General features: G+C 36.7%; 2 protein-coding genes across 8 annotated transcripts in view; one reads left to right on the top strand and one right to left on the bottom strand.

The window, feature by feature from the left end:
* The window catches only part of DOCK7 (dedicator of cytokinesis 7), a 190,676-nt gene extending 182,891 nt beyond the window's left edge, over positions 1 to 7,785 (top strand). For 6 of the 7 annotated variants that reach the window (XM_069593013.1, XM_069593007.1, XM_069592996.1 and 3 more), the window contains 2 exons: positions 2,568 to 2,735; positions 5,157 to 7,785. In XM_069593013.1, the coding sequence (XP_069449114.1) occupies positions 2,568 to 2,735; positions 5,157 to 5,199 (211 nt within the window). In that variant the 3' untranslated portion in view covers positions 5,200 to 7,785. The remainder of the gene's footprint in view (positions 1 to 2,567; positions 2,736 to 5,156) is intronic. The other variant, XR_011257554.1, reaches the window with a different exon arrangement.
* On the bottom strand, positions 7,786 to 20,194 carry USP1 (ubiquitin specific peptidase 1). The gene is made up of 9 exons (XM_069593125.1): positions 19,336 to 20,194; positions 17,100 to 17,338; positions 15,747 to 15,867; positions 14,949 to 15,053; positions 14,282 to 14,442; positions 12,280 to 12,962; positions 11,481 to 11,651; positions 10,607 to 10,808; positions 7,786 to 9,275 (listed from the first exon to the last, which is right to left on the bottom strand). The coding sequence occupies exons 2-9, from the start codon at positions 17,267 to 17,269 to the stop codon at positions 8,540 to 8,542; spliced, it is 2,349 nt and encodes a 782-aa protein (XP_069449226.1). The 5' UTR covers positions 17,270 to 17,338; positions 19,336 to 20,194; the 3' UTR covers positions 7,786 to 8,539.
* Positions 20,195 to 23,009: the final 2,815 nt, after the last annotated feature.

Here is a 23,009-nt window from a genome sequence, read left to right as displayed (position 1 = left end):
TTTTGTGTCTTAAGAAATTTTTTACCCAAGGTCAGAGTATGTTGACTTCCTAAACATCTATATAATAGTATCTCTCAAATTGAGTATAGCCCAAACAAAAGGGGAAGAAGGCAAAAAAGGCCTTTTTACTTTTAAAAACAATTCTTTCCATTGATTTTTGCATATGATTCAAGGTGGGGGCCAGTTTGATTTTTGCCCCTACTGATAACTGAATATGACGTGAGATAGCAGTCAGATTTCTGTTCCCATATGGTTGTGCAGTTGACCTGGCACCACTTATTTCAAAGATTACCCTTTCTCCACTGCTTTGCACTGTTAATACATCAAGTGATCACTTTGTGTGCATTAGTTTCTAGGATTTTTTTCTTCCATTGTTTTATTTATCTCTTTGACTAATATGCTGTCTTAATTACTGCAGCTTTATTATAAACTTTTATATATGAGAGACCAATTCCTCTCACATTTTATTCAAGGAAAGAGAATTAACTCTTCCGGTCTATGAATATGGTATATTTCTCCATTTACTTATATCCTCTAAATGTTTTTCTAAAATTTTTCTGTAGACACTTTATCTTTTCACTTATTCTTTGGTACTTGATATTTTTATACTTTTGTTAATGGTATTTTTTTTAATTACATTTTGGGGGACTTCCCTGGAGGCCCAGTAGTAAAGAATCTGCCTTGCAAAGCAGGGGCTATGGGTTTGATCCCTGGTCTGGGAAAATTCCAGTTGCTGCCGGGCAACCTAGCCCATGTGCCACAATTAAGACCCAACACAGCCAAATAAATATATATTTTTAAAATTTATTTTCTGTTTGCTGGCATACAGAAATACAATTTATTTTTACATGCTTTACATGACAATATTGCCAAATTCACTTGTTAATTCTAATAATTTATATGTAGAATCTTTTTCTTACTGTACTGTTTAGGATCTCTAATAAACTATGCTGAATAGGAATAATGATAGAGGGCATCATTTTCTTATTTCTGATCTAAAAGAAATTTTTTCATCATTAAGTATAATATTTTCTTCATGTATTTTGTAGATATTTTTAATTAGGTGATATAAGTTCCCACTAGTTTGTAGTTATGCTACAAGTTTGTCATGACAGTATTTTAAAATTTTATCAAGTGGGTTGTGTGTAGGAAGTAGGGATGTAATATAGTATTAGGACAGTTATTATTTTGTTTGGGAGTTTTGCAACTGTTTTCATGGATGGGATTGAATTATAAGTTGTTTCTTATAGCCCCCATTAAGTTTTGATATCCCAACCTTGAAAAGTGAGTTTGAAACTCTTCTCAGGAATAGTTCTTTATTCCTCCTATACTCTAGAATAGTTTTTTATATATTCAGAATTGTCATGCTACAGTGGGATTATCTATCCTTAGACTGTTAAGTAGAATTTGCCTGTTTGTGTTTTCTCTGTGGGTAAATTTGTGATTTGACTGATTTGAGTATTTAATGGTTTTTGGATTATTCATATTTTTCTTGAGTGTTTTGGTAAATCTAGAAAAATAGAATTTCATATTTACTTACATTAAATTGTACCTAATATCCTCGGTGCCTTTATAAACTTCTGCTATATTTGATGTCTCAGTTTTCATTTCTAGAAGAGGATACCTGGCCTTCTCTCATTTATTCTTGCCAGAGTTTAGTCTATTCTTTTAGATTTTTCAAACAACCAACTTCTGCATTTTTTTAAATAGAGAGTTATCATACTTTAAAATTTTATTTTCTTCCTTAGAGTTTATTCTTTTCAAATTGCTGGTTAGCTCTTCAGTTTTAGCCTTCTTTCCTTAGTATAAGCATTTAAGGCTATACATTTTCCTCTATCACTTTAGCTGCATTCTACAAACATTGATATGTATACTTTTTTAAACATACTTTTTCCATTTATCTGTTGGAGTCCAGATAGTTTTTCTTAAATATCTGAACTGAATAAGCAATCTCAATCTATTCAATTTTTGTTTGTTTCATTAATAAGTCATGAGCTACTCTTTTGTGACCCCATGGACTATATAGCATGCCTGGCTCCTGTGTACCTTGGATTTCCCAGTCAAGAATATTGTAGTGAGTTGCCATTTCCTTCTCCAGGGAATCTTCCCGACCTAGGTGTTGAACTCACATCTCCTGCATTGGCAGGCAGACTCTTTACCACTGAACCACCAAGGAAGCCCATCTATTAATTTAAGAAACTTCTATTTAAGTACAGGCAAACCACTGTGCCAGATGCCACTGAATAAATGAGTATGGTTATATACCTCAAAGAACTTATAGTCTAGTGGTGATATGTGTGTGGGGGGAAAGGGGGTATCAGATTTAATATTAAAAAATACATAATTTTCAATTGTGAAAATTGGAAGTGGAAGTTAGATTTTAAAGAAACTCTGTTGAGCCTCGCTTCCCAACCTTAAACCTAATTGCAGGAGAGGATGTTTAACATACAACAGAAAAACTGAATGCCCTCATCATGGTGGCTACATATATATATATATATATATATATCAGTAAGCCTTCTAACTATGTCAAAAGAAATCTTTTGATGACACACTGTTTCCCCTAGGTGTGAAGATGCCTTAAGGAAAAATAAGAGCTTAATTGGGCCAGATCAAAAGGAGTATCAAAGGGAACTGGAGAGAAATTATCATCGCCTTAAAGAGGCCCTACAGCCTCTGATAAACCGAAAGATCCCTCAGTTATACAAGGCAGTATTACCTGTTACCTGCCACAGGTATGCATGTTTTTTTCTATTATTTTGTATCTTCAGAAAAATGAAATCCACATGAATTATTTAATAGCGAATTTGTTTACCTTGTATTAAATGGCTTCAAATATGATGTCTTCTGAAACCTAACAAGTTTTGTAAGCCTTCTATCAGCTATACCTAAAGCAGCCTATCAGATAAAAAATGTGTGATAAAGAGAATAATAAAGTCAAGTTCTCATACTAACCAGGACACCACACGTTTTATCTCTTAAAGCTGTTTCTTTTAATGTCCTGTCAAAGTTTCTGGTATTTCTGTTGAGAGAATTTGCTAGAATATACTGAAGCCAGGTATTCATTTCCATTATCCCTGACAGTGAATAGTATATAATATGTCCTTCTAATTTTGGATCAAAACAGCTAACTGCACTGAGTATCAAGAAAGCTTCACTATTTTCCTTTATTTTCTCAGTGTGACAAAATTAGAAGTGGAAGTAACTTGGAATTTTCTACAACTGATCCTAATTTGAGTAGATAATTTAATCTAATTTTAGACTCCTCCTCTGTAAAATACTTGCCTTGAAGAGGTTGTTGTGGAAATTAAATAGCATGTAAAGTTCCAAAGACAGCTCTTAATATTTTTACTTTTAACCTACCTGAATTCTGGACAGGGCATGATAACTGCTAAAAGTAAACTGCATTCTTTGCATTTTTAAATCAAAATGTACGTACATCTCTTGAATTATTGTGGCACCAATATCTTACCACCTCCTTTTTAAAAAATTATAACAGTGAAGCTGTTAAATTATACTTATTTGACCAAATATTTGGAAGGCATTTGAAGTTGCTTATATAAACAGCATGTATACTGTTGATACACAAGAAAATTAAGCTGGCTATTTGATTATCTGGTAATATTCCCTGTTCTTCAGTGATAGGATGTTTGTGTACTTCCAAACCTTTAAAAATGTATACCAAATGCATGCTGTATGTCATGTCCCCTGCAGGGAACATGTAGACAGACCACGTACAGGAACAGGAGACCAAAAGGCCTGTTTTAGAAAATTCCGTGGATGGAGGAGCCTGGTGGGCTACAGTCCATGGAGTCGCAGAGTCGGACACGACTGAGCGACTTCACTTCACTTTATTCTTACAATGATGCAAGACACCCTAGGTGGTTTCCTCTTGAAACTCTTGTTGAGAAGCAACACTAGTCCCCTCCACTTTTGGCTTCCTCCGTAGTCTTTTTGGAATGTCTGACTACTTCTTGCCTCTACCTACCTTCACCAGTCTTATATTCATTGGTCAAAGGTCCTGGGAGAGAGTGCTGGGTCCCTGAAATAGTGCGGTGTCCTAATGCTAGTCTCTCTTCCATCAAATTTCTCAAACTCCTTTTAGGGGAAAGACTGTATTGTTTCTGTCTGAAGGAAGCTTCCCTTATACCAATATCCTGAATTGTGCCTTCTTCTATGATGGTTATTCCTCCAAGCTTTAGTTTTTAGTATTTGCAGGCAGTTTTTTGGAGTTTAGAAAATACTTTTTCTTGAGTAACTATCTTCCAAGACTGCTATTTTCCCAACAAAAACAAAAACAAAAACAAAAACACACCCCACCAAAACCAAGTTTGGAGATTGAAAGCTGAATACAATCCCTTTGTATCTGTCCTCTCCTTTCCTAGAGATTGTAAATCTTAAGACATTAACATTAATGTCAGGAAAGATAAGCAAAATTATCTTCCAAATTTACTTTAAAATTTTTTAAAATTATTTTCAAATATTTAAAAATTAAAAAGTAATTTTCTAAATTTAAACTCTTCTAAAATTTATTGCACATTTTAATAGAAAATCCTATTTATAGTAATGTACTAATGGTTTATTTTATGAATTTAAAATAATCTTAGTTTTAACTTCTATTATTATAAGTATCAGTAAATAATCCACATAAACAAAAGCTTCCTTGGGGTCCTCAAGTTTTAACTTCTATTATTATAAGTATCAGTAAATAATCCACATAAACAAAAGCTTCCTTGGGGTCCTCAATTTTAAGTGTATAAAGGACCTAAATGCCCAAAACTTGAGAACCACTGATTTAAGGCTTAGAGTTTATTATTTTAAATATGTTTTGCCTTTTAACCTCAAGTAAATCTCCCCCATTACCCCTTAGTACCTGTTTAATCAGATATCTAATACATTTATTGGACAAATGAATAAATGATCAACGGACCTGGACAGTGACACTTCGAATCTATCGAGAAGTCTACAAGTTAGAATATATAGAGCAATAGTGTGTAGGATGAGCATGTAACTTGAAAGTGAAGACCTTTGCTTGCAAGTTTTAAAGTTAATAAGCTTTTGGTGGCAAAACTTTGAGATATCTGGCTGAAAGCATGTGAACATTTTAGACGATTATATAAAAATTGTTTACTCATATTCTTTCATTTTCTCTCCAGAGATTCCTTCAGTCGAATGAGTCTGCGCAAAATGGATCTCTAATTTAAATGCACTTGTTTTATTCATTTGAAAAAAGCCATGTATTCAACACTGAGTGTGAAAAGAATTTAAGAGCTATTGAAAAAGACTTGGGACTTAATTCTGGAAATTATAGCATTAATTTACTCATGGAAGAATGCAGTGGCCAAAATAATATCAAATGGCAATTGGTGAAGTTTGAGAATCATGGCTGTGGTTTCTAATGTTCCGGTAATATGCTGTCCTTTTTTAAAAAGACATTTTAATAACTCAAAGGTACACTTACATTTACCATTATTTATACCATAGCTAACGTTAAATTTATTTACTTTAAGTTTGTATTTTTTAATTTATATTACCATTTATAGATTTGTTTGGAACCATTTTAAATGTAGTAATGCTTATTTTAAAGGTACTATTAAATATGTGAACGTTTACACTAATTAAAAGACTTAAAAATTTTTTTATTGATAAAAGCAGAGAATGAGTTAGAGTTGATTCAAGAAATAGTTGCAAAAATAGCAAAATGAAAATCATAATTGACAGTCACTTTATGGGCCCACATAATAGCTCCAGATTAAATAAATAGGTGAAAATAAGTTGATAACTGGCTTAAGTCTTCAGACTGGTTTCTAAGGTATTTTCCAGACACCCCAAAATGGTATTTAGAACCGCAGAAGTAACTACCTGATAACTTCTCTCTATAAATGATTATATACTAGGATAGCTAATACCCAGTTTGATCTCTGACTCAACCTTATAGTAATGATAGTATGAGCTGACTCTTACCAACTAAAATGAACGACTCCTGTTTCAAATTAAATAAGCCCATCATCTCATCAGTTTTTACTCTTATGCAACTAAAATGAATGAGTCCTGTTTCAGATTACATCAGTCATTTCATCGGTTTTTAGTGATCTAAACTGATGTTAGAAATCTGCTTTAAACTTATTTACTTCACCATAAAAATAAGAGTGTTTGATTTTAATCTGTCAGGTGAATAAGAAGTTATATTTTTTGATACTTGTATAGATTTTACAAAGTACATGTATAAAAGGTAAAATTACCTGTCAATTAAAATTGAGCTAATTAATTTAAAATTATAACTTTTATGATATGAAAAACTAATTCAGGTTTTTTTCAACATATATTTGGCAAGCTTTTCCAAGGCAGAGTGTATTAAGGATTTCTGAAAATGTCTGGTTTTTTCTTTGTGCAGTTTTAGGAAAGATCACTTGTAATCTGTCCCTTTGATCTACTGACCACTTACATGAATCACTGAAGAACTGATCAAACACGGTACTTTCAGTCTTCTAAGAGCATAGATATGATGGCTAATATTCCCTGCTCCAGCCTATCTTTTTAACAGGCAATATTATCTAAAATTCCTCTTACCTATATCAATTCAAAGACAATCTCAGAAAGGTTTTTCAGGTGAGTTACAGGTGAACCAAAATGGGTCAACTAGGAAGTCAGAAAAGCATAACCTCAAAAATGTATGAGAACAGAGGATCCAGATGGACAATAAAGAAAGGCAGAGTCAAGGACAGAAACTCTTTAAAGCAAGCAAAAAAAGGTAACTTATTTACATAGTCTCCTTTTAAGGGTGGGTGGGGGGGAGAATATTAAGTAATTCCTAGGTCATTTCTCTTAAGGTTACACATATATGAGAATTTGGATTGCCATCCATCTCAGTCACTATCAAGAACTTTAAGATTTGTATGACTTAATGATTATGCAATAATCATTGTCTGACTTGAGTCACAAGAGGCTTCCTCTCAAAACATTGGTATAACTGAACACTTCCTAACTTAGCTTACTGTGTTCTTCAGTTTTTTAAAAGATAAAATTTTTGTGTCAGCAGTCTATACTAGTTCTTAACCATAGCTGTCTCTTGAGTGTTACAGAAGCCCAAGTTCTGTCCTAGAACTACTCCATTGGAGCTCATAAAGTAATGTTAAGGATGTTTTATTTTTAAAGGTCTATTAGTGACTCCTACTCCCCCAACTGCTTATGGGTGGTGTTCTGAGCTCTTTAAAAGGTCCCATTGATTCTGAATGTAGACAGAGGTGTGAACTGTGACTTTTTATATTGCACCATCTTGTAAAAGAATTTGTAAGACTAACTGTATAGATTATTAGTTGACTGGTACTCTTATTTGTTGAAGTGGGGTATAGCAGTGTTATTCCAAGAATTACATATTCTTTGGATTTTTAATTTCTTAATATCAGGAATGTCCTTTAACAAGTCATAATTGATTTACCAATTTAATGTTTAAAGTGAAAATTTAACCCAGTTTTTCTGTGCCTAAAGCCTTAAGTTCTCCAGTTTTGGATTCCTTAAAGTTATACATCTACTTTAAAGGAAAACTAGGTATGACAATTAAGATGGACCAATAAGCACAATTTCTATTTGAAAATCTCTTCACCTCCAACTGTCAGAAAGTATTGAGTATTATTAAAGGTAATTATGCATGTTTATTCTCTTCTATGTATATATGTTTATAGTATGTTTGTGTGTATACATACATACACACATTTTTTTTTAAAGAGAATCCAGCTATATATGTGGTAAAAAATATGCAAGTAAAAAATTCTTCAAGCATTTGTATACATTGTTGTTAAGCAGTTTACATTTTATTGTCCTGGTTTTTAAAAAAGTTAAATTTAAGGTCACACCTCTAAGTTTGATGTACTGTATACAGATCGTGCAGAGTATGACTATGAAGGAATACAAATTAGTCCATGCCCCAAAAGATTTACTAGGATACAGAATCATTTTCATAAATACACATAAAATCCAGGTGAAGATAGAAGAGGACTGACTCTATGGGTTTTCTGAGATATTTTTCAAAGTGATTCAGGGCACGAAATGTACACTGTTGTGAATACATACATATTCCAGAGTTTGTGCCTGTAATATAGCCCATCTAAGGTTTGGTTTATAATTTACAAAACTGTATGTACTGAAATGAGATTCTGCTTCTTAGCTGAAAAACCACAAGACCTATAAACATCGTGTAGATAATTACTCCAAAATATGGAGATACAAATACAAGCACTTTATTTTAAAAAGCAAACACAAAAGATAGATGTAAATTCAGAAGTGTTTAAATGCTTCCATTTTGAATAATTCAATTAAGAACCTATACAAGTTTGTTCCCAGAAGCTAATGTATCACTAGTCTCTACTAAGGAAAATGAATTCTAAAAATTAACATGGTTTTCAGTAATTCAAATTTCACTATTTATATAAAAACCTAGAGACCAATAATATCCAATAGCTTCAAAAGATAAGCGATGTAATCAATTTACCAATGTTTATCCATGTCTATTTAATATATACACAAGGAAAATGCAATCACTCTATAATTTCTTATAAAATAGCAAGTAAGGAGTAGATGTAGGAGATGTAGAAGGGGAAAGAGAATTCAAAAAGTCCTTCTCTTCAGTAACTTTCACTTCAGAATCATCAAAAAGTAACCATTTCCCCTCATACTCCTTTAAGCTTTGCACTACATATGAAATTTTGTTCTCAAAACCACTAATGTTAATGCCTGTTTGGTCACTGGATTCCTTGTTACTATCAGATTCATGGGTCCCATTAGTATTGTTAGTCTCAGAATTTCTATTTTCAGGAAGTGCTGTACTGGCAACTTTATCAGGATTAGAGGCTTTGTTGTATAACTCATAATCTGCCTTGCTCTTTTGTCCTCCAAGAAGTCCAACAGCTTCTACATTTTTTTTGTTCAAAACTTTACTTGGCTGGTTATTTCCACTGACTCTAATAGACACTTCTTCATTGTCATAATTTTCAACCGCACCCCTTACTTCCTCCTCATTCAATGGTTCTGGCTTACCTATTTCACACATTTGGTCGATCACAAAATTTTCCTTATCTAGTTCTAAACTGTTAAGGTCAGTGACTTTAACAGAAGCAGTATAGTGCCCACTACTAATTGTAATGCCACTATGCATCACAACTGCAAATAATCCATAGCTGTCGTTGGTTGGCTTTGTGCTCCATTCTTCTAGTGACAATTTAAGAGGTGTCAGTAAAGGAGTGTTGATCTTGGAAAGTCCACCACCATAACAGTCAAACCTTTGGAAGGAAAAAAAAAGGTTTTCTGGGATTCCACTTTATATATTCAGTTTTATACCCAATGTGAAAGAAACCAAGTAAAAAGGCTGAACAAACCCTTAATATTTATTGCTCATAAAATGAAAACACCACCCAAATTTTGTATGACATTTATACAAATACTGAAATCAGTACTAATATAGGTGCTTCTGTGTAGGATATATGGCACTTCCCCCTTTTATTTTCCTAATTTTGTCCAGTAAGAAAATGACATTTAAAAAAACCACTGATCTTCAAATCTCTTTTCCTGTAAATCTAATAAATCATTTTAGTGTGAAGTCTGTCTCTACAACCAAGATTTGGGGAAAAGAAAAAGCTATACTGTAGCAAAGAAAAAGTCCACTGAAAGAAAGGACTATGCCATCTTCTGGCAAAATAAAATGTGTGGAGAGCTCCTGGGAAGTTCTCATGGTAATTTCAAACAGTTCATTAATATAGAAAGGACTAAAAGCTATGACATTATATCTACATGTCAGAAAAGTCTATCTAAAATTAACTGGAATTTTGATGTTTATTACTTTTAAATCTTTCAAATACTTAAATGTTCAACTATGGAAAAATCTCTTCATACTTGTTTTATTTCCTGGCTTACTTACCTTAAAACTAAAACAATTTTGCTTGTTTCTCTCCCCTCAAGAAAAATGCTGATGTATAAACTAAATGTGTTCCTTGCTTTAGTCCCATTAAAAAGGAATGAAAATGAACAAATCACGTGTAGCCGGATGCTGACAGCAGGAAGAGGTGAAAGAGGTGTTAAGGACAATCCCTATGAGTGGTGAAGCTGAGTAAGGTCTATATTCCAATGATGTTTGTTTTTTTGTCATCAGAATTGTGTCTGAGCAGCAACCCTCTGATTGGTTATGTATTAGTTAATTCATTACCTGCTAATAATTATTAATACAACCTCTGTGTACTTGTAAAATCCATATAAGAGGTTTCCCAAGGTGGCACTACTGGTAAAGAACCCACCTGCCAACGTAGGAGATGTGGGTTTGATCCCTGGTTTGGGAAGATCCCTTGGAGGGCATGGCAACCCACTACAGTATTCTTGCTTGGAAAATACCATGAACAGAGGAGCCTGGCTGGCTGCAGTCCATGGGGTTTGCAAAGAGTCGAACATGACTAAAGCAACTTAGCACACTTAGCACACACACACACGTATAAGACATATTTCATGTTATTTATTGAATAAAATGATTTTGATAGTCTAAGAAATATTAGCAAGAGTTAAAATGATCTTTTCCTTTATAGTAAATATCATAGTATTTTGAATAAAACTTTAGAATACTCACTCCAAGCCACTAGCAGCAAAGCACTTCAAATGAATAGTTATAACTTCAGGCATTTTGTCAAACAAAAGACTTCGTTCCGCTTCAGTATAATGATGGCAGTTTTCACAGAAATATTTATCTTCTCCTACAATCCTTTCCACTGAAGCAAATTGTGAAATTGCCCATCTCAGGGTCTTCATTTCTGTTTTTGGCTCTGGAGAAACTACACAAGAGAATCCTGTCACTCACAAGTAAAAAATCTCTGAAAAGCTAAGCTATACCTTTTTATATTCAAAATTAGCATGCATTTTTAACTGACTAATCCTTCCTAAATAATAACTGAAGAGATTTCTTTTTAGTTTCAGAAACTAGTAACTTTCTTCAACAGAGCATATACCTCTAAATATTTCATATCTGGTAAAAAAAAAAATCGAGGAAAAGGAGACAGCAAAATCAAGATAAGCCTACTCTGACTCCATGTGAGACAGATTTTAGTTTATATTTAAGTTGATTTACAATATCTAAACAGGTAAACCAGTCTCAATCATTTCCCATAACATTACTTTTTTTTTGTGGTTTACACAAGATAGAACATTAGGTTCAAATATGTTGTCAACAAAAATATCCTCAACAGCTCAGATATTTGGGTAGCCAAAAATTAACTTATTAAAGCATTTCATTTTCTCATTATAACATACTCTATACATCAAAATAAAGATGCCACAATTTTCAAATATAGTTAACTATTAACAAATGAAGTTATACAAGAGAATGATTTTATTACACTAAAGACAGATTTTTTCCTCAATAATTATATAAGCTACTTATTAGACTGTTTCGTTGAGGAAAAACTGAAATTATCCCATGATCTGTGCAAGACTCAGATTTCGCTTACTTTCAGAATTTTCCTCTACTTTGGAAAGCTCATCTTCTTGCACTGGTACACTGATGTCTTGAAAATCTTCTCTTCTTTCTGTTAAACTTTCACATTCTAAGCAACGAGTCCGTAACACCAGCTGACCTTGAAATAATTTCTCCACTAGCTCAAAACCAATTTGCTCTGCACCTAAAACAAAAAAAGGAAAACACAAATCTATACAGATGAATTTTTCAGTACAGCCCTGATAACCATTATTCTATTTAAAGGAGACCATGAATAAAAGGCTGATTTTCACATTTCAGCTTGCTTATTAGCATTAAGGGGTGACAATCATGTAATACAAACTCACTGTAAAGAAAATTTTGAATATATGAATTACTGTTACCTCAATGAAGAGTTTCAACACAACTTTGTCCTTAAAACTCCCTTCCCAAAGATATCCCAAAGTGTGTCAGTTCTACAAATTTTCCCTGAGATCTGTGTGAATCTAAGTAGAAATCCAGTTCAGGTATGATGTAACTACTTAGTAAATGCAATTTCTTCCATGAGTTTACATCAAATACTGCATATATAAAGGGATAAAATATTCCCTTGTCATTAAGATGTATTAAACCCCCCTAATTTATAAACATAAATTACTATTACCTTAAGACACACACACAAAATACACATAGTGCAGTGCTTAAAAAGCTAGTTCACATTGTGTTAAACTTCTCTTAAAACTTATACCAGATGTATATGCATCTAAGAAAATTCCAATTCTGCAGCTGTTAATCTTCCTACCTATCAATGTTCAAGAATAAATTATACTGACCTTTGTTTATGGGCTTAACTTCATTAATGGGCATATCATTATTCTCTGGAGACTCAAGTTCACAATCATTAGTTGTATTATCATTTTCATACTTCCCCAAGTCCTCTTCAAGATCATATTCATTTTCTTTACAGTGTCCTTTGGATCCTTGGTTTGTTGCTATTTTACCCATACTACAGAACTTGGAAAGAATGCTGGGTTGCTTAGCTGCAGACTTTAACCAATTTATTTTAACTTTTGATTTCCTTTGGGAGGGTCTTGCATTCTCATTTTCAGAAATGTGCTTGGGGATTATCTTAGGAGGAATCTCTAATGTATCACCTGCAGCTTTTCTTTTTGATCTGGTTTGTCTCTGGTTTTCTTCCAAAGATTGGTGTTCCTTGGAGATTTTAACTTTTTTTTTCATGTTACCAAATTCAGCATCACTTTTTCTTTTCCCATTTCCTTTTGGGAGTTTTTCTTTATAGTCTTCAGAATGCTTCATATTGTCCATCTCCATGCTGTTATTATCACTCATTTCCTCTTTCTGATACTCTTCTTCTACCTTAGTAGGTAAGTCTTCCACATTTTTTACTTCTTCTTTTTTTAGGAGTTGGCATGTTTCTTGAATGTTTCCCAAAATACACTGTAATACTTCCTGTGCATCATGCTGTAGATATCCTTCATACATAGGGTTCAGTTCCCTATAAACAAAAATTTTCATTTCATCTATTCTAGTTTCGAAGATACAACACCAAAACAAAAAACCACCTTGCCATTACGGAACTATTGAAGTCCAGAAAACATTTATTCAGCTACTAGTCTGAAACTCCTTACCTAAACTTTTAACTGAAAAACAAATTTAATCTCATTTTCATCATCACAAATACTTTCATCTCCTAAATACTGTTAATAATAGCTCATATGTACACAATGTTTACTATGCACATTTTATTCAAAATGGTTTATATATGGATAGATAGATATATTATGGCCTTGCAGCACAGCTTGTGTGATCTTAATTCCCTGACTAGTGATCAAATCTGTGCCCCCAGCAGTGGAAGTGCAATCTTAAGACTGCCGGGAAAGTCTCAAACTTTTCATTTTGGAGGAGGTGGTGCATGGGCAAGCTGCAGTGCTTGTGGGATCTTCATTCCCTGACCAGGGATTAAATGCAGGTCCCTGGGAATGAAAGCATGGAGTCTTAACCACTGGACCACCAGGGAATTCCTTCTAAATGCTTTTTATATTATATGTGTAATCCTCACAATAACCCTATGAGGTAACTATTATATCACCACTATTTACAGATAACTTCTCCAGGTCAGTCACAGAGATGGAGAAGTCAGGCTTCAACCTACTCCTGGCCACCAGGCTACACTGCCTTTTAACAAATGTGTGGCAATATGTTACATCTAGGTCTATTCCGAAATGATGAAATAATTTTTAAAGACTTAGAACCCTGTAATATTTTGGATAAAGCCTTTTTATATATAGGATAAAGTTTCATTTTTTAGGACAATACTACAAAGAAATCTAATTCAGTTAATAGTTTTCTTCTGAGTACACACAACAAAAATAGGCGGCTTGGAATTTGTTGTTCTTGTATATAACATATTTTGGATACAGACCAAAGGATTTCTATCTGAAATCCTTGGGACCAAGTGTATTTGGTAATTCAGAAATTTTCAGATTAAAAAAACCCGGCACATAAGTAAAATATGTATCACTGACAAAATAGGGATGGTATTCCCTAATTATACACATTACTACTTCTACAGAAATGAATATTCACATTATACGTAAATATGAATATAAACTCATACAAATTCAGATTTAATGAATTTACTACCAATCTTAGGAAAAATTTCCAGTCTTTTGAGCCTCCGGGATATCAGGACTATAGACCTATAGTTTCTGTTTTCCTTGCCATTTATTCCTCCCATTGTTCACATATCACTCTCCTCCAAAGAGAGTAGTAAGTAGCTAAATTGGAATCCTAAAATCATATAATAGGCTATACCTGAGTGTGTTAAGTAGTCGCCTTGGCTGAGTAGCAAGTTCATCAGTGTATTTCTCTGGATTTAATAGAAAACTAGCCTGAAGCTGTTCAACTGAAATGATCAAGGACTGTAAGCTGCATATTAGTTCATAACTTGCCAAAGAATCTTCTTTGCAGTTTCCCTGTCAAGAAACACACAAATATTTTTATTTATGAACAAATTAAGTAACTTACTCCTTTTTCTCACTAGACAATACTAGCTTTTCTAACTCTAATTTCATAAGACTAATTTTATGGAAGTATACAAAATAAACTTCAAAAAAAAATTAAGCATATTTTTGGTTACTTTCTATTATGTGTGTGATAATGGTTTTTTAATTATGTAAGTCAAAGGTTTCTTCAAATTTACATAAATAGTAAAAATGAGTCAATCTGAAAATACAATAGGGTAAAAGGGCACAATATATTGTTATGGTGGTCTGTGTAAAAGTGTTTACTGATAATCAATAAAGGGGATATAATTAAGCAAACTGTCAACCTCCCAAGAATGAAAAATAATTGCCAATAAGAAATTTAATTTTCAAGTGTAAATTTAAGAGAAATAATATCGGTCATTCTCCCAAATCCTCCGTGTATTTATTACTTTTTCATTTCTAAGCAAGTGAGTTTTGTTAATTTTATATTTTACCTTATCTTTTTGATTGGCTTCATCTTTTAGGGCTTCTTTCTTCCTTGAAATAATATTAAATAAGTGCTTCACTCCAGATTTAAAACCAGGACAAAAATATAATACCTATAAAATGAGACTTGTTTTGAGTATTTACAGACAATATACCTAAAAAATCATTAAAATGCTCTCATGCTTTTTGAAGAACATGTTCAAATAAGTATTACTTAAAATTTTGAGATTAAGGTGTGTGTCAAAAACTGTTCTTTCATCAGAGTGGCCTGCTATCTTTCCTCTGTAGCAAAGCACTGAACCTGAAGTGTATAACATGAAACATAGTTTCAAGGAGTAAAACATGTATCAGTTCAGTTCAGTTGCTCAACCATGTCCGACTCCTAGCGACCCCATGGACTGTAGCACCCCAGGCTTCCCTGTCCATCACCAATTCCTAGAGCTTATTCAAACTCACGTCCATTGAGTCAGTGATGCTATCCAACCATCTCATCCTCTGTCGTCCCCTTCTCATATCACACAGAATCAACTGGACAGAAAACTAAAAGTTTGGTATCTTCAATTTAACCAACATCTACTCAACTTTGCTATCCCAGTGTTAATATATCATTTTCTCTTACCTCAAAGGAAATTTATAACATACAATTTAGAATCATGATTATTTTACCCCATTATGTTTCACTTACAATCAATGGCAAAGACACTAGGGACAATTGAAATCCTCCAGTAACCTAGATTCTCAGGAAACACTGTTACATTATTCTTTGCATACTAAAATTTTACGATATAGCACAACTGTCAACTTACCTGAAGTATACTATTAAGATAACAAGTATTGCCGAGATTATTCAGTCCCACAAACGGTAGCAAGTTTTCTCTCTTCTCACAGTTTATAGGCGAGGACTGTGCCGCAGGAACAACTTGATCACTATTAAGTACAGAGAAGAGAAATGGATAACGAAGTAAAATCTTAAAGTGGAAATACTACTTCCCTAGACTTAGTCTTTTCCCAAAAGTTGTGGATAAGTACATGGATTTTATTCAGATGGCATTTCAACAGAGTTAATCTTTACAGGTGTAAAAACTGCTGTACATCCAGAATAAAAGTATTACAAGCACTTTAACAATATCACAGCCAACAAGCTTCAAACAATTCCACTAAAGGACTGCTAATCCCACTTTACAAAGTAGAAAACTGCAGAAGTGGTACTATGATTTGTTCAGCCAACATGATATTTTAATCAAGTAGTTTAACTCTGAACAGAATCCTGGGATTATGACGATATTTGGGAGAGGCTGCACTAAGTCAGATTCTGTTAATAAAAGATTAAGAGGAAACCAAGTCTATGAAGATACTTATACAGCTGTCCCCCACTTAAAAATGAATTGTTCAAGTTTATAATTCTTTAACCTCATTTTAACAAACAGTCTTCGCAGCATTTTTATTTATTTTACAGCTGCTGGCTATTATTCTTAATACCTTTAGGTGTTTGTAGGCATGAATCCGGTAAACAAGAGGTTTACACATAATCTCCTAAACTGATTATTGGAAAATACCAATACTAGGAAATTACACAGAGAACCAAATATACATTAGTCATATAGCAGAGTGACTGTGTGCTGAATTTAGAGCAAGTGTAGACTCCAACTAGAACACTATTGGTGAAACAAAGAATATCATTCTGTTCTGATTTCTTTTCAATCACTGAAGGATTTATTGCATCAAAAGCGTATCTTATAGGTTTGAGAATTCATGTACTAGGTAGGACTACAAAGTGCATCTCAGGTAACTGTCAGGTCTTCCGAACCAAAAGACCATCACAAATTTCTTTACCCTTACTTAAAACATGTTGCATTACAATCAGGTTTAAATTGAAAAATAATTTTAATCAACAAATACTTCTCTAAGTTAGTGTAACTGGACAAACACAATTTCAGTGAGTTATAATATTAACTGTGATGTGATCTCTGTGGGGAACCAGCAGTTTTATCTAGTTTCTACTATATACTGCTAGACTTGTCTCACTAATGTGTGTTTTTTTATGTCCCTCTATGGACTATCAGGTCAGAATGACTGTAGAAATCAAACCAAGTTCCCTGCTTTTTTACTGATACAGAATTTTTAAAAGTACAGAAAAATGCTAAAAATAACATACATACATTTCAGACCCTTTATATTCAGAAGTCTTTTCTTCATTTTCTTGAGAATCTGTGAAATCCAAGGCTCTCTTGGTTTCCTTTTTCTGAAAAAACTTCAAGGAAAGTCTGTTTTTTTTGGATGGACTACCTCTTGAAAGCCCATTACTTTCACTAGGTATGACACCAGGCATTTTCTCCTCAAATTCCAAGCAGTTGACAGGAATTAACTTATACAGGGATCTTGTAATCACCAGTCATACCTGTTAATCAGAGAAAAGGTTATTAGTTTTCAGTTACCAACTGTAGGCAATAAAATCATTTCTGAAAACAAATTTACCAAGAAATGGTACTAATTAGAACTTTGTATTGGAAAATCTAATGCCCACCAATAAGAGGCAGTCAATGTTTACTGCTTAAATGAACAAGCTGCCATTTGTCCTTAACTCTTAAAACAACAAAAAGTCATGATACTGAACTTTTATTAGCCTGCTATTAGATTTAAGGGGAGCATCACAAAATACTCCACTTTAGTAAGAGATGTGTGGTAAAGTATTATCATTAAAGGGTAAAAAACTTTATCATCTATTAGTTCATCCAGAAAACACTGAGCTTTTTTACCAAGGTGGGAAAAAGGATGAATGGGAAATCAAAGGAGTGCTAGAAGTGACTTGAGTTCTTCTTCCAAAGTCTCTTCTAGTTATATGAAATAATCTACTTAAAGTATAATCTACATACAAGAAAAGGCCTACACCTAGTGTTTACACCTAAAAACTTGTGTAATAAACTATTCGAAGTTGAGATAATGGTGTAAAAAACTGCTGTATTTTGTGTATATCAAATTCTTATGCACTAGAAACCGAAATATACTGACTTTACAAACTTTTTCTAACTACAGAATTAAAATACTGCTTTAAGTAGGAAAAAAGAAAAGCTTCCCTTGTGCAAACTTTCTTCCCTGTTTTATAATAAAACTTGGATTTTAAAAAAAAAGGTTGTATTTGTGGTAGTCATTTTACACTTCAGTCCTGTTTTTCATTAGGAAGATATTAGGAATAATTATCTATTACCAGAAAATCAGTTAAGAGTCCAAAAGCTCAGCAATGACTTTCAAATATAGGTAAAGGATGAACTAAACTCACACCCTTAAGCATTTCACTTGGCTGCCTGTGAGGTGGGAATTTACAACAATAAACTCAGCAGTGAAACATGCCCCTTTTTTTGAGACATCTCAGAATACCTAGAAAGCAAACCAATTTCCACACTCCAACTCAATTTATTCGTATGAAATGCTATCACTAATGGTAAACTAGCCTGCACTACAGTGTCAGGGATCCCTAAGCATAACTTGTGATTCTTGTAAAAGGTTGTTCTTAGGAGCCAATTCTAATAAACGATGGAAACTGCATTCTCTGAGAGAGTAATCGGACTTAACAACAAAAAACGACCCAGCAGCTAAAATAACTATCAATCCTAATCAATAAACCAATCCTCAGGGCTCCTCAAAGCAATGATTAAACATTAGCCCTACCTAGACTGTGTCACAGTTTACCAGGTGCCGTATCTTAAGCTATACCACTTCTTGCTCCTGGCTGTCCTATCACTGGGAGTTACGTCAAAAATGTTTCTCTAAATCAAGTTTCGCAGAAAACACAATATATCGAACATTAAATGTTCTTGGCCAAATGACAGTGTGAACACGAAGTCCCATTAGTTTCAGGTTCTTTCCTCTAATATGGCACAACTCAATTCTTAACTTTTCACGAAAAATGTAAAACTAGGATAACATCCTCGACAAAGGTTTAAGACACGTGGCGTTCTAAAAACTTGTAGAACATCTAAAAGTTAAACTGCGCGGTAAAATTTAGCAATCACCGACAAGAACAACGTGAGTGCAAACATTTCTTGTCCCCACCCCGCATACTGCAGGAACGGAAGAGAAACTGAGGCGATGACGGTCGGTGTTGCTGTCCGTGCCCGTCAGACGCGGCGAGCACCGGGCGGGAGGCGTCTGAGAGCAAAACCATAACGCCCGGCCCCTCGCCCGCGGAGCTGGCCTATTTACGCCCGGCCCGCACCTGCCGGAGTCCCCAGCGCCTGCTGGAAGGGGCACGGCCCGTTGAGTGGAGGGCTCGGCTGGCAGCTGGGCGGGGACGCGGCAACCCAAGGAGCCGGGGGTCCTCCCCGCGGCCCCCTTGGGCGACGGCCGAACTTGACGCGGCGCCCGGGAACCGGCCCCTCCTCCACGGGCCCTCCTTACCTGGTCATGGCCCAGAGCGAGGTCCGCGGCGGTGACGCCGGCGAGTCCAACCCCGCTGAGTGCGGGTGCGACAGGTGAGCCCCTGCCCCGGGCCCCCGACCCTCAGAAAAGCTGACCCGATCGCCCTCCCCGGGGGAAGTGACCATTCGCTCTCAAGAGCGGGAACCCGGGCTGCAGCTCGGTCCTGCCTGGCGCGGGCACCAACTACATCCCCGGAGCGGCGCCCTCCCGCGCCCGCCCCCGCCCCGGGACGGCAAGGAGCGCCAGAAGCGGCTCCGCTAGCCGGGCGCCCGAACCGCTAGAGTCTTCCTCACTCCACCACCGACGGGAACTTGGCGCGTTTTCCTCTGTCTCAGGACCCCCGTGTTTTAGCCTCCGCCCGCGCCAGCGCCGCGATTGGAGGCGGCGTCCTTCGAAAGTGCCGGTTCTAGTCTCCACGCTGCAGAGACGCGAAAGGCCAGAGCCGCCTCGCGACCGCCACTCGCCCCTCTGGCACGCCCGGACTCCTGAACCAGCTGGAACGGTAGTTGCCCCAAGATCGTAACGGGTTCTGCAGTTTCAAACAGCGCAGGCAGCGTCACGGGCAGCTCGCGCGGGTCCTCGCTGAGGGCGCGCGCTGGGAGCTAGAGGCCTGGCTGGCGCGCTCGAGCTTCACACACACACCCCGCCCCCCCTCGCCCCCGCCTCGCCCTTTTTTTTTTTTAACCATTCGTGCGCGAGAGCTGGGGGAAAAGCGTACGGGTCGGGAGACGGGACAGAGAGAAGATGGGACGGGCTCCTTGCTCTGGAAGGAACCGCCAGGTGCTCAAATCCACCAATCCGTGATGACAATCCCCAACCCTGTCCACCCGCCGCCCAGGAGGAGCCAATCAGAAGTACCTAGGCAAAAAAGCGGACTGGGTAGGTGGGGAAAAGCAGTTCAGCCAATACTAAAAAGAAGAGAGGAGGAGTCCAGCCAATCATTTTTTGATATACAGAGTGTTCCTCAGGCGCTGTTCCCTTCCTTGGACTCTCATTGGCTCTCGAGTGCGCGCTTTCGCTGCGGACTGTTAAATTTCGCTCTGAGTTTTGTGAATCCTCGAAGGTGGGGCGCCCGCTAGGGTGTGGTTTCCGGAGCTAGGCCCACAATAAATTCCGCCCCCGTTTCCTGCGTACACTGCTGGGCGGAGTTACCCGGAGATTAGTTTCTGAAAATGGCCGACTACCTTGCTTAGTCCGTTGCGCTTGGGTTTTCTGTATCAAATCGCAGCCCCAGGTCCTAGGCCATCCAGTAAAAACAAGCGCCGCAGGAAATAATAGTAGATTCTCTCTCAACTGAATACTACAAAGTTGAGACTCCCTTTTCAGCCCCTCTGCGCCTTTTCCTCTTGCTTACCCGTTCCCCTTCCTGACTGGACAAGAAAACGAAAGAGCGTTCTTAAGACCCAGCTCTGGCTGACGGAGCTGCAAGGGGATCCTGCGCCAGTCCTTACTAACGCGCTCAAAAACGGCAAGGCAGGCCTTACCGGGTTTCTGCTGCTGTCTGTTGTACGCCTACCTCGGTGAGATACCTCACAAAGCAAGTGTAGTGAATAAGTACAATCCAAATTCATTTAACCAAGCGTGTTTTTAGGTGCCCAGTATGTGCAGGCATTCTTTACCTGACGTGAGTTACAAGGAAATAGGGAGTGTGCTCTTTTGGGTAATAATATTACAGTCTTGACATTTGAGTAGAGAGCTAACTGAAAGCGCATCCAGCCTTGGAAGAACCTGAGGGTGAATGGTCCAGGCAGGGAGAAGGGCAAGTTTCAAAAGTCCTCAGGGTTCATGTGCTTGGTGTTTTGGGAGGAAGCAAGGAAGGCAGGGTGCTTAGAGCACAGTTAGCCTGGTTTTAATGACTGGGAAATGAGATTAGTGACATGGTCAGGACTCTTATTAAGCAGGGTAGGGAGATGGGAGCCGTTTGATGTTTTTGAGCTTGGAGGTGGATAATCTAAAAATGGCTGCTTGTGGTGGTAGACTGTTAACTTTCTAAAGTGCAAGGTAGAAGATCACCCAGGGAATAAATTAGATTCGCACCATCTAATAAATTAGAAAGTGGTAGCAGTGGAAATGTTGAGAATGAGTAGGATTTAGAATATATTTTGAAGTAAAGCCAATGGGATCTGCTGATAAGTAAGAAAAAGACAAAGTGGTTTTTTGTTTGTTTTAAACCAAAGTGATAGGATAGTGGTTGTCCTGGCTAAAATGGAAAGCATTGAGGTAATAGTGGGTGTGGTGGGAGGGGTGGTTTTTCTTAGACATAAAGATTGAAACGTCATACTGAGCCAACAGATTTCAAGTTTGGGGGTCCATAGAGCATTGTGATTAGGAGATACAAATTTGAGAGTCACCAAATAGTGTTTAAATCCACAGGACTTTAAGAAATCTTCTAGAATGTTGGTGGTGGTTGTTCAGTTGCTAAGTTCTGTCCGACTCTTTGTAATATTAGCCTTGTTTGTAGTTCAGTTCAGTTCAGTTGCTCAGTCGTGTCCAGTTCTTTGCGACCCCATGAATCGCAGCTCGCCCGGCCTCCCTGTCCATCACCAACTCCCAGAGTTCACTCAGACTCACGTCCATAGAGTCCGTGATGCCATCCAGCCATCTCATCCTCTGTCGTCCCCTTCTCCTCCTGCCCCCAATCCCCCCCAGCATCAGAGTCTTTTCCAATGAGTCAACTCTTCGCATGAGGTGGCCAAAGTACTGGAGTTTCAGCTTTAGTATTCCTTCCAAAGAAATCCCAGGGCTGATCTCCTTCAGAATGGACTGATTGGATCTCCTTGCAGTCCAAGAGACTCTCAAGAGTCTTCTCGAACACCACAGTTCAAAACCATTAATTCTTCAGCGCTCAGCCTTCTTCACAGTCCAACTCTCACATCCATACGTGACCAGGGGAAAAACAATAGCCTTGACTAGACAGACCTTAGTCGGCAAAGTAATGTCTCTGCTTTTGAATATACTATCTAGGTTGGTCATAACTTTTCTTCCAAGGAGTAAGCCTCTTTTAATTTCATGGCTGCAGTCACCATCTGCAGTGATTTTGGAGCCCACAAAAATAAAGTCTGACACTGTTTCCACTGTTTCCCCATCTAGTTCCCATGAAGTGATGGGACCAGATGCCATGATCTTCGTTTTCTGAATGTTGAGCTTTAAACCAACTTTTTCACTCTCCTCTTTCAGTTTCATCAAGAGGCTTTTTAGTTCCTCTTCACTTTCTGCCATAAGGGTGATGTCATCTGCATATCTGAAGTTATTGATATTTCTCCCAGCAGTCTTGATTCCAGCTTGTGTTTCTTCCAGTCTAACGTTTCTCAAGATGTACTCTGCATATAAGTTAAATAAGCAGGGTGACAATATACAGCTGAAACCCATTTGACTTCAGACTCCAGTTTTCATTCCAATTCCAAAGAAAGGCAATGCAAAGGAATGCTCAAACTACCGCATAATTGAACTCAACTCACATGCTAGTAAAGTAATGCTCAAAATTCTCCAAACCAGGCTTCAGCAATACGTGAACCCCCTGATGTTCAAGCTGATTTTAGAAAAGGCAGAGGAACCAGAGATCAAATTGCCAACATCCGCTGGATCATGGAAAAAGCAAGAAAGTTCCAGAAAAACATCTATTTCTGCTTTATTGACTATGCCAAAGCCTTTGA

The sequence above is a fragment of the Ovis canadensis genome, chromosome 1 (genome assembly GCF_042477335.2).
Source record: "Ovis canadensis isolate MfBH-ARS-UI-01 breed Bighorn chromosome 1, ARS-UI_OviCan_v2, whole genome shotgun sequence".
Lineage (NCBI taxonomy): Eukaryota > Metazoa > Chordata > Mammalia > Artiodactyla > Bovidae > Ovis > Ovis canadensis.
This window is presented reverse-complemented; position numbering and strand designations above follow the sequence as displayed.